General features: G+C 42.1%; 1 protein-coding gene across 1 annotated transcript in view; it reads right to left on the bottom strand.

Annotated features, from left to right (window-relative positions):
* Positions 1-12,196: 12,196 nt before the first annotated feature.
* The window catches only part of LOC117873809 (E3 SUMO-protein ligase NSE2-like), a 77,298-nt gene continuing 71,109 nt past the window's right edge, over positions 12,197-18,385 (bottom strand). The window contains exons 3-4 of the mRNA XM_034763611.1: positions 18,253-18,359; positions 12,197-12,571 (exon numbers count right to left, since the gene is read on the bottom strand). Coding sequence (XP_034619502.1) covers positions 12,457-12,571; positions 18,253-18,359 — 222 coding nt within the window. The 3' untranslated portion in view covers positions 12,197-12,456. The remainder of the gene's footprint in view (positions 12,572-18,252; positions 18,360-18,385) is intronic.

The following is an 18,385-nucleotide window of genomic DNA, read 5'->3' as shown; positions in this document are numbered from 1 at the left end:
CAGCTTTCTTGAGATCATGTTTATTTGGAGAAAGCCCGACCCTCAGGGCCTTTCTCCCTGGGGCAGAACAGGTGCTGAGTGGGTTTGTCTACTGCAGACATAACATGACAGGAGGGACATAGCTTGATGCTGGTGGATTTAGTTTGTGCTATCCTGAAGCACAATGAAAGACGGGGTCCTGCAACAAAGTGGATGAGGCTGAACAGAACTTAAAGGAAAGAAAGGCCTAGTGGGCCCACAAAGCAGCAAGACATCCCCCCAAAGTCTAACTCTCCTAAAACTGCTCTAACAAAATAAAAGATATACAGAGATTTCCCTAAAAATGGACCAATGGACACAGCTGAGTTCCTGCTCAGAGTGGATGCACAAGAGACGGACAGGACACACACAAATACCCTCTCCACAACAGACACAAATAGCCCCGTGATAAGCTTCACCAAGGATGGAGACCCATGCAGGCAGTAGAGAATTGTCACTTTTTCCTTCTGCAGCCCATGCCTCCCTCAGCTACCTCTGTTTTCTTTTTCCCCATTAATGGCTTTCTCCACCCATTCAATATATCGGAGGTAAGGATTTTGATTTTGATTTTTTTTTGCATTTGATAACCCAGCTGCACAACACTGTGAATTAGTGCATAGGTGGGATAGTAAAAAAAGGCTAACCCAGCCAGTATGGATCTGTGATCACAGCTATACATACTATGGTGTAATACATGTCCCTCTCTATTCATTGTAACTATATTAGTGTCCCCTGCCTTTGTTATTCACTGTTTGCAAATATTCATTTGATCTTATTGTAGAATGGGTGTTTCATATGTTTACCAGAATTTACATGTGAACATGTGTCTTTGCGTAGGACCAAAAATATTCCCTATTTGTCATGCTTCTATTTAAAAAAGTTGATCCTGCCGGGTAGAAGAAATAGTACCTTGTGACTTAGGTGATCGATCATACCCTGTGAATTGCAGAGTCAAACTGAACAGCTTGCAAACCACCTGGCGGCTGAAAATGGTGGCTCCAAATTAATAACAAATCGATTGTCAGAAAGCAGGAGGAGCTCACAGATTATTTGCAAATGGAAAAAAAGAGCAACATAGCCAACAAATGTTCCCTACAGATAATTCAGCCAGCTCTAGTTTTGACAGAATTCTTCAGGAGGAAGAGAAACTAAAATGTGCTATTTGCATACACACAAATTCTCTGTAATACAGCACTGAGACTTGGATAGCAGCACAATGGGCCTCTCGTCTACTAAACTGTATGTTCAATTAGTGTAACAGTCCAGATTCTACTCTGCTAATCGATTTTAACAAAATGATGCACACAAACTAGATGAGGTCTTTTCCATCAGGAAAGTCTGCAATTCAATGAAGGCAGGTATTTGTGGCGATTCTTAATAGATAACCACTCTGCAGCTTCATATATGCCTTCAGCTACTTTCAGTGTATTTAAAGAAACATGTGTAACTCTTGTGCTGAATGACTCATAGCATAGCAGGCCCATTAATGTGTTTGAACATAAGAAGCATATGTCAAAAAAGGATTTCCCAGGGGCTGCATTTTCTCTCTTTTCAGAAATACGGTTCTGTTAAAGGTCTGCAGATTGTTTCTGAAGCAGTTCTCTTCATCTCACAAAACATGCTATTTTATGTTCTCTCTCGTAGATGAAATATTCCTAAGTGAAAATCTGACCTTTGTCTTTTGTAATTCTGGGAACTTCGCAAGTTTCATTTGGCTTGTAGGATTTAGCTTAAACAAATAGGAGGTTATTTTCTACATCTGAAATAGTGTTGTTTTAGAATAGTTTTTTGGGGCTGGGTTGTAATATGTATGGACACTCTGCACAAGACCAGTAGCTCCTTTTCTATATATACCGTTTATTCTACTTACTACTCAGTGAAAGAAATTACTGTATCACCTACAAAAAGTGGATTAAAGCTTTTAATTAAAACCCTAACTATGCAGCCATGTGTACAAGATGTGTACTTGCCTTCAGTCCCAAGCCTGCAAAGGGATCCACCCATATGGCCCCTTTATGCCTGCACAGAGTAATACTGTGCTCAATATCCCTTTTAAGGAGAAGTGCCTCATTGAGCAACCATTTGATCTCATTATTAGATCTCTTATCCTGCCTCTCCCCTACCTATTTGTAGCTTCTTGTGACCCATACTTGCTGCATGAGATCTCAAGTTAGACCAGAGTCCTGCAGACAGCCCAGTTTTGCTTGCAGGATTGGAGGCTTAGGTCCTGATCCTGCAAAGACTTATGTGTGTGCCGGACTTTATGCGCTGTGATTATTATCATAGTTGATTTGTGTTCCAGTAGTGCCAAGAGGCCCCATTGTGCTGATCACTATGCAAACACACAGTAAGAGACAATCCCTATCCCAGAGTTTATAGTCACCTTGAATGGTCCCTTAGAATTGGTGTTAGCTACTTATACTAAACAATCTGTTCCAGCTTGCATTTAGCTTTGACGCTGAAAGAACCTTTCCAGACCTGAAGAAGAGCTCTGTGTAAGCTCTGTGTCTCTCTCCTCAACAGCAGTTGGTCCAATGAAAGATATTACCTCACCCACCTTGTCTCTCTACAGTCTAGATAGACAGATAAAGGGTGTGAGAGGAAACTGAAGCACAGAAGAACTGCAAACAGAACCAATTCCTGCCTCCCAGTCTGGCACTCTGTCTACCCCAAATAGTCAATGAGATTACTCAATGCTGTGTAAAAGTTAATGCATATGGAAGGGTCTTTTCAGACTCAGGGTTTTAGATCTGTAAAGTGTTCAGGGCAGGGAATGTATCTTTCCTTGTTTCTGTGATCTACCTAGCATAGGTTTGGGCACTCAAACTATAATATTATTAACAAGCATACAGTAGCCGTAAGAGGACAGACATTAATAAACCCATTTAAAAAAACCCATCAGTAGCAGTATGAGTCATACGTGTTGGGTGTCGTAGAGTTGTCAGAGTCTATATTTTGACCCATAATGTTTCTTCCACATGCTGCACTGTAAAACTGGAAATGATTTTTGTACATTTGTGCTGTTTCGATTCAAGAAATGCCTGAAAAAATGTATGCAAATCCTTGCTATTTACTGAACCTGCCTAGCAACGTGTTTTTCAGCCATAGCAGGCGAGTGTGCAGTGGGTGACAGTTTGCCCTACTTAGCAATGGACTTGATAGGTAGGATGCGTGCCTGACAGAGGGGGTCTGATCAGATGACTAAGCATAAGAGGAATTCAAATAAAAGACGCGTGAAGAACTACATGCAACGTTTGAGTGTTACGCATTTGCAGAATGTGGGGCCAACAGGTTTTTCATAATACGGCCTTTCCTTTAGCTTTTGTGATTGATCTGTAGACATCATGTGACATGTTTTTAATCATTAGGTCATGTTCCCTTGCTTTAAAAATCAGAAGACATTAACAAGAGTTCTACTTCCTCTCCCTACATTCTCCTTAGTCAGCTCAGAATACTACAGCAAATAGATTTTTACCTGCTTAGTAAACACCAAAGGTGAAATTCACTCTTGCTCAGCGGGCCAGCATTCTGCCTAGGTGGCACTTAAGAGCTATTTGAGGACTTAGGAGGTGCACAGGCCTTTGGGCTATTTACCCCTGTGTCATGGACCCTTTGTGCAGGCTAATGCAGCAACAAAATAGCTACAAGCCCAGTTTGGCCCACGAGGCCCTACAGAAAGCCCTGGCATTGGGGCATGACAGGATGGGTCAGGTGTAGACAGGGTAGGCATAGGTGCCCCTCTGCGCCACTTCAGTGTCATAGCGGCACAAAATGAGCGTAGTCGGTGAGACTGCTCTAGTCTGCCAAATTGGCCCCTGGCAATGCCCAACTAGGCTAAGGATGCATCTGACCCGTGTGCTTGCACTGGGATGAATTTCACTCCAAATGCATCTATGAACATTCCCAGGGGATTTATTTAATCCTGTGAGCATCCAGGTGGGTAATGCTGTAAAACATACGTCAGTGCAAAAGAGAATTTACAAACTGAATGCACTGATGCCAGGAAGAAATATTCAATTTGTAGACTACTTTTACTGTTCACAAACCATAGGAATTAAACATTATGAGCCAAATCCTCAAAAGGGTGCACCATCCTTGCACATACCCACATTTGTGCACCTAACTTGGCATGCATGCCCTTTGTAAATGCACATCATTTTATCATTTATTTGTGGAAGCACCCACTGTGTGATAAGTGTTTGGAAACTGCCTAAGGTACCAGCTCCAAGGAGCTCACAGTCTGAGGACGTGACAAAACCTGGCTGTAAAGACTAAATGGAGATATCCTATCTCCTAGAACTGGAAGGGACCTTAAAAGGTCATCAAGTCCAGCCCCCTGCCTTCACTAGCAGGACCAAGTATTGATTTTTTCCCCAGATCCCTAAGTGGCCCCCTCAAGGATTGAACTCACAACCCTGGGTTTAGTAGGCCAATGCTCAAACCACTGAGCTATCCCTCCCCCCTAGGTGATAAAAGAAAGCACGCTGCCTGCTGTGTCCTCTGCTACTGGAATCCTGACTGCGAGGACAGGATTATTCACTTGCAGCCGTGGTAATGTGCTATGGCATTCATGCTGAAGCTCTTTGGAGAAGAAGCACCCTACACCTCAACTAGTACTTTCTGCTGACCGTGGCATATGCGTTCTGAATGCTAGAAAAGATCTAGTAGAATGCAGAAAGTTCAGGGCACGGGTGAAAGGCTCCACTCTTTTCCTTCCGTGAACACACCAACATGTATTTTTAACTGAAATAGATATTCTTCACTATTCTTGCTTGGCTTTTCTGGCTACATTTCCTGGATCTGCTAAGATTCACACTCTTAAAAAGCAGAGAGAGATTTCTCTGGTGGGTAGTGCTCTGTCTAGGGCTATGTCTACACTATGGGGGGGATTGATTTCAGATACGCAAATTCAGCTACTGGAATAGCATAGCTGAATTCGACGTATCTGATCCGACTTACCCCGCTGTGAGAATTGCGGCAAATTGACCACCGCGGCTCCCCCGTCGATGGCGATTACTCCTACCTGGGCTGGTGGAGTATGCGCGTCGATTCGGGGATCGATTATCGCATCCCGATGAGACGCGATAAATCGATCCCCGAGAGATCAATTTCTACCCACCGATCTGGGCTAGTGAAGACAAGCCCTAAAATTCTCTTACCTTGATTTGCTATTTTATTTATTTACAGTAACTTCTGTGGGCAGTCCTTTGTAGCACTTACTCTTGGTCTGCCCTCTCCCATTCATCACTATGGATCAGTCATGTTTCCTTAAACTCAGAAATTGTCTCAGCAAATTAAATTTCCAGCCCCCTTATCTTTAAGTAGTATTGCTTGAGACAACAAAATGACTATTGCATGACCAATCATGTCTCCCTTCTCAAATGCTTGGGACAGACATGTTTCATTCAATGATGTGTCTCATGTGATGGACAGAGTAAATGTAAATTAGACAGGTCACTTACAATTAAAGTGACTGTCATGGCAAAAAATGAAGTAATAATTTTAGTGATCAGCTAAAAAAGCCGTGGCACGCAATTATTTTAGCTAATATTAAATTGCCATTCAAAATATGAAAAGTCAAATATCTTATTTTACACCAGAAATTGTCCCAAGCCATTAATGATATTTCAATTAGTACTGTAATAGCAAAATCTCCATATGCTACTAAGCTGGTCATATACAGAGCCACATTTGTAACAATGCAAGGTTGGTTTATTCACAGTGATAAAGACCATGACTTCTTACAAAAGAGGAAAAAGACACTATAAGTCATGTTTTCTGCCATGGAAATCACAAACATACTAGAATTATAGATACTAGAGCGGGGGTGGCCAACCGGTGGCTCTGGAGCCACATGCGGCTCTTCAGAAGTTAATATGCGGCTCCTTGTATAGGCACCGACTCCGGGGCTGGAACGACAGGTGCCAACTTTCCAATGTGCCGGGGGATGCTCACTGCTCAACCCCTGGCTCTGCCACAGGCCCTGCCCCCACTCCACCCCTTCCTGCCCCCTCCCCTGAGCCTGCCATGCCCTCGCTCCTCCCTCCTTCCCCCCAGCCTCCTGCACACCAGGAAACAGCTGATTGGGAGGTGCGAGGAGGGAGGGGGAGGCGTTGATCGATGGGGCTGCTGCTGGATGTGGGTGGGGGGTTGAGGAGGTGATTGGGGGCTGCTGATGTATTACTGTGGCTCTTTGGCAATGTACATTGGTAAATTCTGGCTCCTTCTCAGGCTCAGGTTGGCCACCCCTGTACTAGAATTTAACAACAGATTTTATTCTAGAACAAGATTTAATACACACAACAGAAAAACAAAGTGAAATCAACAAACTTAAATGTAATGACATTCTTATGTACTGCCTTGATTTATGCAGGCGTTCTCAAGCTGGGGGTCGCAACCCCTCAGGGGGTCATGAGGTTATTACCTGGGGATCACAAGCTGTCAGCCCCATGCCTGGTGGGGCTCGGGCCGTCAGCCCCATGCCCACATTACATTTAAATTAATTTAAATTTAAAATCCCTGATTTTAATTTATAAGGGGACGGGGGTCGCCCTCAGAGGCTTGCTGTGTGAAAGGGGTCATCAATACAAAAGTGTGAGAACCACTGATTTATAGCCTATCTGGAAATGTTGTTAGAGATGGCATTGGCAGGAAATATAAACAGTCCCCTTTGGGGACCAAATCACAACAATGCGGAGTCTCATGAACAGCATCTTCTGACTTTGCGCCTTTCCGATCTAGGGAGCATGAAAGCTTCTTCTGTTATTTGAGGTCTCTTTGAAATTCTCACATTGGAGGTTCAGATTTTAAACCTCACATCATCGTTTTGCTCCAGAAGTTGATTGCATAAGTTAGAACAATGAGAGAGTGTCTTTCCATTTCCCTTCTGGTCAAGATGATATTATTCATACTGAGTTTACAAGCAGACCGTTCCTTTGATAAACTCCCTGCACCATTCGGTTCACACGCATGTTTTCAACCTCTGTTTCATGTAGGGTGACCAGACAGCAAGTGTGAAAAATCGGGACACGGGGTGGGGAGTAATAGGCGTCTATATAAGACAAAGCCCCAAATATCGTGACTGTCCCTATAAAATCAGGACATCTGGTCACCCTAGTTTAATGGATTGGAATAAAATCAACATAATCTCTTAACACAAACTGCCTATTTAGGCCCTGATCCTGGGAAGACTTAGGCAGAAGCTTAAGTTTGTACACTATGGGTGAAATCCTGGCCTCACTCAAGTCAGTGGCAAAATCCAGTGCAGCCAAGATTTCATCCCAGGAGTACTCCCATTGAAATCATTGAGGCTTCTCAGACTGTATAAAGTTAAGCACATGCATTGTATTTTGGCTGCTTAATGATCAATTACTTTTCACCTGATATTTATTGATTAGCGACTCAGAGTTAGGTAGCAGAATTTCCCATCTAGGCATGTGATTTTCCTATGAGAATTAATTTGGCAATATTTACTCCATTGATTATACCATTAAAAAGCTTTCCTCCCACTACAATTAGTATTTCATTGCCGGAAAAATAACTTGTTATCCATGCAAGCATTTGCCATCTTACTTGCAATCACAGAATTTATATCAACAGACATGGTATTTGATTCCTTTGCAGACTAAATCTGTATTTGCAATGGGGTGCCTTCTATTTAAAGCTACTGACTGTAAAGAGAAGAAAGTAGGAAGTTACTTACAATTACATAGCACTTTTCATTCAGAAGGACCTCAGCTCTAAGGTACTTCCCTCTAAATTACTGCATTTTACCTATTATTGAAATGCAGCTACCCAGTATAGAACATAGTACAGCACAACATACAACCCGAGATCAGTATGCACAGATGTTTAATCAAAGAGGTGATGAACATCTAGTTAAAGCTTGAGTGGAATTTAGACAGGGAGTCACTAAATTCTCAAGTTAGAGCTTAGGCCATGATACCAAGTTTTAAACCCTCTACTCTTGAACAAAGTGACATGGAATATTAGTGACTCCAGGTAGTCAGAACCTCTGTTTGACATCTCCTCAGCAATAGGGTGACCAGACAGCAAGTAGCAAGCATTCTTCCAGACTGGTTGAGCTCACAGCTCAGGAGTAGTAATGATGAACATATCTTTGAGTCAGATGCACGTTCTTATCAGCATAAATTTATGGTGCTGTTTTGTTCTTCCAAGAAATCCTGGTATAATTACTTTCCTAATCACACTGTGGGCACACTTCATTGATTACACCAATCTGGAAATGTCAGATATTCCCTAACTTTGAAATAGGGAATTCTATTAATTCAGAAGAACCTTTCCAAGTGAGAGAACTTTTCAAATGGCACCCACTCTAGGGCACTATTGAAAGCTCTAGGGTAGGGCTGCATGGATTCTTTTGCCTGTTCTTTCAACCAGCTACACTTTTAATCACTTATGGCCTGACCCCAAAAGGATCCTTAATTTTAGAGGGAGTGACAGGTGATCTCAGTATCTCTTAGGAACAGGCCATTGATTTGTATACCTCCTGCTTCCTTCCTGAACCAGATTTAGGTATGCGTGACTTTTCTTACTTTTTTTAGGGCATCTCTTTACAGAAACATGCTAAATCCTGATTCTTCTTCCTATAATCTTGTTGCAAAATTACTTGACGTCAAACAGTGAGATAAAATATACTCTTTGATTCTTTAATGTATGCATGCTTCCATATGATAGTTTATAGCAAAAACACATGATGAGTTGAAACAAACTGTGTTTAAGGGTCCACTTCCATGAATCACAGTGATCAGTTTATTCATTGCCAATACTTCATTTCTGTGCTTTATTTCCTTGAAGTTTTCTTCTTCCAGAGCTGGGTTTCTGCATAACATGGACCACTCTGAATAGGGAGGTTGTCTCTTCTCCCCTGTTCAGCACTGCATAGACAAAACCAATGCTCAAGAAAGCTTTTTGCAAATGTACAATAAACACCCACTACCAAGAATAAACAACATTGGGTTCCTTGTGAACTCCTAGGCCTCAATTCCACCCCATGCTCCAGCCACTTTCCATTGCTCCACCAGTGCCGAGCAACTCTAAACCTTGTGGGCCTGGCTTCCCAGAGGATATTCCCTGTGTAGGGGGATTCTGAGACAGTACAGGAACTGCTGTAGGGACTCCTATGCTTCCTTGGCTCTCAGCCTGAGGGGGCATGACTGGGGCTTTCCCTTCCTCACATAGTTGTAACAGGCCGTTGGAGCTGTTGGCAGCTGGTGTATGTTAGAACACCTGTGTTGGGCACCAACCCACTGCATAAAACCCCCAGATCGGGACAGTGCAAAAGGCACTCCACACACCCCACCCAGTGTGTCAAGTGCACAGCAATGGCAGCTGAGGATCTGACCCTCAATATTTCAGTATCAATTGGTAAATCATTTCTAGTAAAACTTATCAACAAAGAGCCATCCCCGTTCTATCGCAAAAAGGGCAAAGGTCTACTCTTGGCCCTGCTCAGCGGAACACTGAGGCTAATAGCTGTTCCATGCATGTAATGAAATGAATCAAGATTATCATAGATATTATCAGGGTTGGAAGGGACCTCAGAAGGTCATCTAGTCCAACCCCCTGCTCAAAGCAGAGCCAATCCCCAACTAAATCCCCAAATGGCTCCCTTAAGGATTGAACTCACAACCCTGGGTTTAGCAGGCCAACGCTCAAACCACTGAGCTGTTCCTCCAAAACAGATCAGAGAATAGAGTTTGTTCAAGGACTGCAATCAATGCAGTTAATCTGCTGTAGGCAATTGAAAATCATATGCAATATATCAGTGATTTCTGAGTATTATCAAAAATATTCTAATGTATCTGAAAGGATTCCATAATTATTTAAGTCATGGCTTTATAGGGCAAGTCCTGGGCATTCTCAAAAAAGATCTCTCAGATTATAAAAGAAACCAACCTCAATTTAAATACAAATACTGCTTCAGACATCATATGTAATTGCTATTAAAGTAAGGCAGGTATCGTCTGCCAAACTGTTAAATTTCTTTCCTTCAAAGAGTAAAAGGATCTCAGAGTTTATAGGCTGAACTTGCTATTCAAGTTTCATGACTTCATAGACATTGCCTAACCCAGGCTAGGGAAGAAAGGAAGGAAAAATCATTTATTGTGAGACAGGAATGTGAACATTCAAAGAATACTTTCCACTTATTGCATAAGTGATATGGGTGCTGACCTACTTGCTTTCCTTTCCCTTATAATATTGCACTTCAGGTTTGCCTGGTATTTCTCATATCTTCACTGCCTTATCCAGGCACTTTAAATACTAGAGACTGGGTACATATATGCAAAGTGCCCGATTCAGAGATATGCTGAGCACCTGTACCTCCAATTAAAACCCTCCAACTTGATCTCAGGATCAAGCCCTAACTCTTAAAATCTGGTAAACAAACATATCCAAGAGAGCAATCTCTAGTCTAGCATCACTCATAGGAACGCAAGGATAATGAACTTCAGGAATATCCACATGTAGCTATCTGAGAATATATTAATATGAACACCACACTATAGCAAACTGGATCAGACTGCAGAGCACAATAGGGCTAGTCCAGTCTAGTAACTGTCTTCCATTTTGCAGGTACAAATCACGCTGCATACAATTTTGCACCTGTATTTATCTCCCTTATATGTCCAAATCCCTTATTTGCTGACACATTCAAGCACCCTGACATCTTAGTGATCAAAATTACTGGTCCCACAATTTTGCAGCTGAAAACACTGCAAAAACCCACAGCAGTGAGTCTCAGATCCCAGGTCAACCTACTTGGGCTCACAGGGCTTGCACTACGGGGCTAAAACTAGTAGTGTAAACCTTCCAGCCTTTGAGACCCTCCCCTCTCCCTGGGTTTCAAAGCCTGGGCTCCAGCCCGAGTGGGATCATCTGCATTGCTACTTGTAGCCCCGTAACGTGAGCCCAAGTCAGTTGACCTGGGCTCTGAGATTTGCTGCCTCAGGATGTGTTTCGCAGTGTGGACATACTGACAGAGTACACCTACACTGGAATAAAAGACCCACAATACTGATGCGGCTGACCCAGATCAGCTGACAGAGGCTTTCGGAGCTCAGACTGTGGGGCCAAAAATTGCTGTGTAGATGTTCGGGCTTGGGCTGAAGCGTGGGCTCTGGGACCCTCCCCCCCCACATGCAGCGTCCCAGAGCTCAGGCTCCAACTTAAGCCCAAACATCTACACACCAATTTTACAGCCCCACAGCCCGAGTCAGCTGACACAGGCTAGCCACGGGTATTTAATTGCTGGGTAGACTTACCCGCAGAGGCCTGATTAAGCTCACGGTTAAAATTTGGTCCAGGAAGTGCATTATTAGTGCAACTGAACCAAAAGTTGCTAGAGATTTTTTCCAACAGTGTTTCTCAAAGGTTTGGGGGTTTTATTTCAAAGTGCTGGAGTAAATCTAAGCAGACTCGAAGGTGAAAGGAAAAACGTTTGGCAATTCAGGACATCCTCCTCCCCATGTTTTAAAAACTAAAACTATAGTTTAACAATTACAAAACTGCATGTTTAGTTTAATGTGGCCTATACTCCAAGTATAATTTGGGTTAATAAAGGTCTAATGAAGTAACGCTTATAGCAACAGAAACAATGCATGCATGTATGAAACCTGTTATTATTACATGATATAGTCTTTGCAACTCAAGGTATGTAGGTATCCTATAATATTTTTATTGTTATTATACATAAGGTTAATGAACTGAAGAGGTTTACAAATAAGCCAATTCTTCTCACATAAAATATCAATGTGAACCCCCTTGGGAATTCCAAATACATAAAGTCTGAAATAAAAGATTTTGAATATAAGAAGTACAGTATGATTAAGGGCCAGGACCTGCGGTTAATAAAAGTGACTAATGATTTTGCATTCCCAAATATGAGATTCAGATGCTCAGCACTTTCTGAAAATCAGGCTCCCTTAAGAGGTCTTGTGCTGGGCATCCAAAAATAAGGCACCCCCAGATCACGTCCCTTTGAAAATCTTGGCCACGGTGCCTCCTACCATGAGTAGCCCCAGCAACAACAGAGACATCTCACTGGGATGGCTCACAGTAGGAAACAGTGCACCCAGTAGCAAGCATTTTGCAGGCTTGGACCTAAATTGATATCTTTAGAATGCTTTGAAAATGAGCACACTACTGACAAAGGAGGTTACATTTTTCACATACATTTTATTTATAAAACGCAACATTTTAGAGGTTTAGGAAGAAAAACAAACAAGTTAAACTGGAATGCTTCACACTTGGCAGTTTAAGAAATGCTTTCAGTTATAGCTGACACCTTCAACTTTGCCTTCAAATGAAACACTTCAAATAACAATCAGTTACACAACCTGCTTACAATCAGCAGCTTATCTCACAAGACCTCCAATAACAAATTTTCTTTGTGGTAACAGTGTGTCCAGCTGACTTCTACGGCATTGATCGGGCTTGTTTATTCTGACTGTCAATCGCTCTTTTAAGTGCTTCATCTGGCACAAGATCTGATCTCTTAACATCTAAATGGCTACAGCCAATTTTAGGGCAGCTGTTAAAAAGAAAAATAAATAAATCAGAAGAATTATATTAGTCATCTGAATGTAGCATTTGCTGTTTTATATTTTATTCCCGCCCTCCCCTCAGAGTAACTTTGTCAGTGACTTGCTGCAGCTTTTCCTTGATGGATAATAAATCTCTGTTGGGAAAAAAAGTCTAATTATCTTAATAGGTGGGAGTTGATGTCTCAAGGGAATGAGTAATGAGATATAAAGACTTTCACCTGTTGATCACTGTCTTAAATCCAACGAGAGTTGCTAGTGTTACTAATAATACAGTTACTTACTGTAATAATTGTATATTGCTTTACATCTTCAAAGCACTGTATTCTCCCCCCACCAATCTGTGGTGAATAAGTATTAGCCTTGTTATATAGATAGGGAAACAGATTAAAGAGGTTAAGTGACTTGCCCAGAGCCACAGAGTGACTCAGTGGAAGAGCTAGGGTTATGAAAAGTGATGAGTCCTCACAAGAACGGAGGGGGAGAGGATTGTGTGTCATATTAGTGATCTCTAAAAGCAGAACAAATACAGAGTTTGATATTTAGCTGCAGGTAGTCAGGTAAAGTCAGATTACTTCTGCAGTGAAAGATATTCAGGGATGGGGTATCTTTTTCCATTGCTAGTGGAGCCAGATGTATATGGATAATGCCCACAGTTAAAACATTTGAGGACTCACTTTTTTTGGAACCTAGTTTTTTTTTGGGAAGGAATTTTGTCTAGGACTTGGAATATAGAGTCAGCTCTCATCCCTTCTATTCCAGGCTTTGTCACTGGCTTGCTGTGTCTGCCTTGGGCAAATCACTTAATCATGCTGTGCCTCAGTTTTTCAATCTACAAACTGGTTAGAATAATAATTATCTGTCTGATAGACGTGTTGCAAGGCTTAATTAAGATTTGTCAAGTGCCTTGAAAGTCTCATATAAAACACTTCCTGTAAGTATTAGCACTACTGTGACCAGTGCATGAAATTTTCCCAGGCTGTGGAAGGCACTTTGCAAGGTGTTGGGAAAGCCACCCAGCAGTATGCAGCAGTCCCTTAAGCTGCAGTGGAGCTGAGCTGCATAGCAGGTTTCTTTGTGGGAGCACAGAAGGTGGAGGCTGCGGGCAGGCCAGGTGAAATGGCTGAGAGACAGCCAATGGTCTGTGAAGTACACCCATCAACTCCACAGGCCTTGAGGAAAGAAGAGCATGCAGCTTGCTGTAGCCAGTACTACACTGCTTTGCCTATAGCAGTGGCTGTAGCTCTAGGATGAGGATGGGGAGAGGATTCCGTTCCTCACCCTGTTTCCCTCAGCTACTTATTGATCTCCCTGACAAAGTGCATTAACTTGGGCTTTGCCCGACAGATCAGGTTTTGCCTTTAAACCACATTAGGAATGTTTGCTCCCACTGGAACACCGTTGTGAAGAATGCAATCATGTAGCAGCACCATAGAAAATGGTTTACTCCACCTGGGAGCTTGAGAAAGTAGGACTGAATGGTTTCTAGTATCAGAGGGGTAGCCGGGTTAGTCTGAATCTGTAAAAAGCAACAGAGGGTCCTGTGGCACCTTTGAGACTAACAGAAGTATTGGGAGCATAAGACAGAGACCAACACCTACAAGATCTTCACCAAGCATTCTCAAAACTACGATACACACACAAGGAAATAAAGAAACAAATCAACAGAGCCAGACGTGTACCCAGAAGCCTCCTGCTACAAGACAGGCCCAGAAGAGAAACCAACAGAATTCCACTGGCCATCACCCACAGTCCTCAGCTTAAACCTCTCCAACACATCATCAGTGATCTACAACCCATCCTGGACAATGATCCCTCACTTTCACAGACCTTGGGAGGCAGGCCAGTCCTCGCCCACAGACAACCTGCCAACCTTAAGCATATTCTCACCAGCAACCACGCACCGCACCATAACAACTCTAACTCAGGAACCAACCCATGCAACAAACCTCGATGCCAACTCTGCCCACATATCTACACCAGCAACACCATCGCAGGACCTAACCAGATCAGCTACAACATCACCGGCTCATTCACCTGCACGTCCACCAATGTTCTATATGCCATCATATGCCAGCAATCCCCCTCTGCTATGTACATTGGCCAAACTGGACAGTCACTACGCAAGAGGATAAATGGACACAGGTCAGATATCAGGAATGGCAATATACAAAAACCTGTAGGAGAACACTTCAACCTCCCTGGCCACACAATAGCAGATGTAAAGGTAGCCATCTTACACCAAAAAACTTCAGGACCAGACTCCAAAGAGAAACTGCTGAGCTCCAGTTCATTTGCAAATTTGACACCATCAGATCAGGATTAAACAAAGACTGTGAATGGCTATCCAACTACAGAAGCAGTTTCTCCTCCCTTGGTGTTCACACCTCAACTGCTAGCAGAGCACCTCACCCTCCCTGATTGAACTAACCTCGTTATCTCCATACTGATTTATACCTGCCTCTGGAGATTTCCATTACTTGCATCTGAAGAAGTGAGGTTCTTACCCACGATAGCTTATGCTCCCAATACTTCTTTTAGTCTCAAATGTGCCACAGGACCCTCTGTTGCTTTTGAATGGTTTCTATAGACCTACCAGGTTGTGGCATTTCAAAAGCCGATTCTGTATTTCCAGAACAAATGTTAATTACACAGCAACTCAGCTCATTTTAACAGACAGATATACGCAGAACTTAGAGTTACATGTAGCATGCCTAACTGATCTTTCTAAATGTAATTAGAGCAAACCCCTGTTATTGCTGTCATGTGCACGTCTAACATACCATATGATTACATCAAAAATACCCCTACATTAAACAATGTTAAGGTTGCAGGTGCAGCACTCAAAAGTTTGTTAATTAATGTAGCATTTCCTATCAGGAATTTATCCCTAGGAAATATCAAAGGGACCATTCATTGTGGGTAGGCGCTCAGATTTCTCAATTCAGACAGCTGTTTCTGGGTCCTGATCTGAAGTCACACCAAGAGGTAGGTAATAATGTAAATACAAAGGTCCCGTGTTTTCAGTATTTACAAGTCAAACATTTTATTGTGAAATCTGGACATGAGGAGACTCTCGAGACCTTTAACCACATTTGAGGAGTTGACCCAGGAGAAAGCTGGAAACAGAAGGTTTAAATTGATAAGATATACACAATTTTGATTGAAAAAGCTGTTGAGGGATTTGGACAAAGAAATTGACCTTGATGATTAGGGCTCTCTATGGGAAAGGGGATATACATCTTCAATTTGTGGAGCTCAAAGAAAAATGTATAAATTACTGTATAGATAGCATTTGACTCTAGTTAAGATCCATCATATTTTTGCTAGTAAGGAGGCATTCCATTGGAGGGTTGGCCGGAAAAGGGGAACATACTTGATCATGTGGTAGTGGTGTCCAGAAATTAGTTGTTTTTTTAGAAGAAATTATTAAAGAGATTCATCTTATGACAAAATGCTGGCTTCCAAGAGATCCCCTGACCTGCTTACTTAATGCTTCAGCAAAGGATCTGCATTTTAAACAGCAATACAAATAAATTAATGTATTGTTCTAACAGCTAGACTCTGTATTGCACAGTATTGGAAAAATGTGACCCATCTCCTATGGAACGGGGTACAATAAAATATGGACTGTTCTTGTAATGGAAAAGCTTTCATACCAAATACATACACAAGAAGTGCCAAAAAGAAGATAGGTATTCAGAAATTTGGTCACTCTTTCTAGTGTACTCAGAGGAAGAGGGCTCCCTAGCCGGCAAGCCAGAATCTGTAGCCATGTTCTTTAAATAGTAATCTGATACTGAATAAGTAAGGTACAATGTAGTATGTTAACGTTTTATTTTAACTTTGCCTTAACAAAAAGTTCAAAAAGTTAGGAAATGCCAGAAGTGCAATTTGAATTCTGGCATTTTCTAAATTTTAAGTGCTTGACTTGGCAACCTTAATATAGGGATGTGTGTTTCCATGTAATTTCCTTAGTTTCTTAAAAAGTAAGCGGAAAAAACAGATTCTATCATGTGGAAGCATACTGACTCCCATGTGGGTCATCAGCAAGATTAGAACCTTTAGATTCACAGCAACAACCTCTGTGACTTGAGCTATCTGAGTAGCAGGGCTGTTATTGTCCACGTGGACCATCCTCTGGAGGAGGAAGAGACTCATTTTGCTAGTGGCTTTCACTGCTGATTACTGACAGCAGAAGAACGTTGAGACTTGGTACTACTTTGTTCAACTCCAGGTTCTGGAGAGGAGTGTGTCTAGTGGTTATAGGCTGTTCTGCCCTTGTCCCCACAGCCTGTTCCCTTTTGTTCCCACCCTTTGGCTCCTGTTGCTACCTCTTTTGGCTCCTTTCCACCTCCCAACTGCTGTCCCACTTTGTCCTATCTCCCAACCCAGCTTCTGTGCCTCTGCCTCCCTGTCCCCTCTGCCTCCTATTGTTCCCAGAGCGCCTATCTCCCTTCACTCATTTGCATTCTAGTCAGATTGCTTTCTCCCTGTTATCCATTTGAGTGGCTAGCACAACAGCAACTTTCCTGAAGTCAGGAAGAACAATTTCAGGGAAAGTCCTACTCAGCTTTTGCAGTCCTGTGATGGTGCATGCACAGTCACTGTGGGGATGGGGCAGGAGCAGCCAGTCATCGCACGGGAGCTGTGTGCAGCTTACGTATGTTCAGTGCCGATAGAATCTTTGGAGAATAATACCATCAACCTCTTACAAACCTCTCCTGAGCATGTGCAAAACTGCAGATTTTTCAGAGGCTTATAACATGGCCAAACATACGCTGCTTGGTGAAAATCAGTCTCTTACCGACACCACGGTGACCCCACTGCCAAATATCAGGGCCCTGCTTCTCACCATAAGACAGAGAATATATGTTTTCAACATAGGCAAACTCACCCATATTTTCCCTGATCTCATTCTCAAATGGCTGAAACCTTTTTTGCTGAAATTAAACAACAATAATAACAGCACCAGCAGCCGCCTGAGCTAGACACCCAGCATGGAAAAATATATGCCCTAAATTTAACAAAGTTATAAGCAGCTGAAAATAGGGTCTTTTTATGGAACGTGTCAAGCAACCTTAACCATAGGCAGTACTACCAGCATTATCTATGGTAAAAAGTGTTTTCCTGAATTAGGAAGGGACTGTACAGCTTATTTTTCTGGCTGAACAGTCTTCCCTTCATCTAGCGGTTTATAATTGTCTGTATTAGTTCCTTTTTCTTATTGTAGTACCATCTATCAGCTATAAAAGCACTATCTTTTCCCTTCCATTTGCAAAGGAGTTATATTATTTTTTACACCAACTTTGACAGTTTTAAAAAACACACGGTAAGAAAAAAAAATGAACTAGCAACTTTAAGATGTTAAAATTTCTCTGTATTGTTAAGGACTGTACTAGATCTCTGTTATTTTGTTGGGAATGGCTGTTACTTCCCCATACACTTGCTGAATGTTTCCTTAAATATATATATATATTTTTAAATAAAAACAAGAGGTATCCTCCATGTGCACAGTATTAATGAGGAGACTGATTTGGGGCAGACATTTAAATATTACTTCCTTCAGCCTTGCCAACACAAATAAATTTCATAGAACAAGTGGAATATGATTCCACATACATAGCAAGCCAAGTATTTCCGCCCCCCCCCCCCATTTTTGCTAACTTACCATGCCTTTTTCTTTTGATTTTCTCGACGCTGTATAATTTTTAGAATGGCTTCTTCTTCATAGGTATGGCCACAGACTTTATTTCGAACTGGTTTCTGCATTTCCATCTGCAATCAATATGACTGTACTTAAC

The sequence above is a fragment of the Trachemys scripta genome, chromosome 2 (assembly GCF_013100865.1).
Source record: "Trachemys scripta elegans isolate TJP31775 chromosome 2, CAS_Tse_1.0, whole genome shotgun sequence".
Classification (NCBI taxonomy): domain Eukaryota; kingdom Metazoa; phylum Chordata; order Testudines; family Emydidae; genus Trachemys; species Trachemys scripta.
This window is presented reverse-complemented; position numbering and strand designations above follow the sequence as displayed.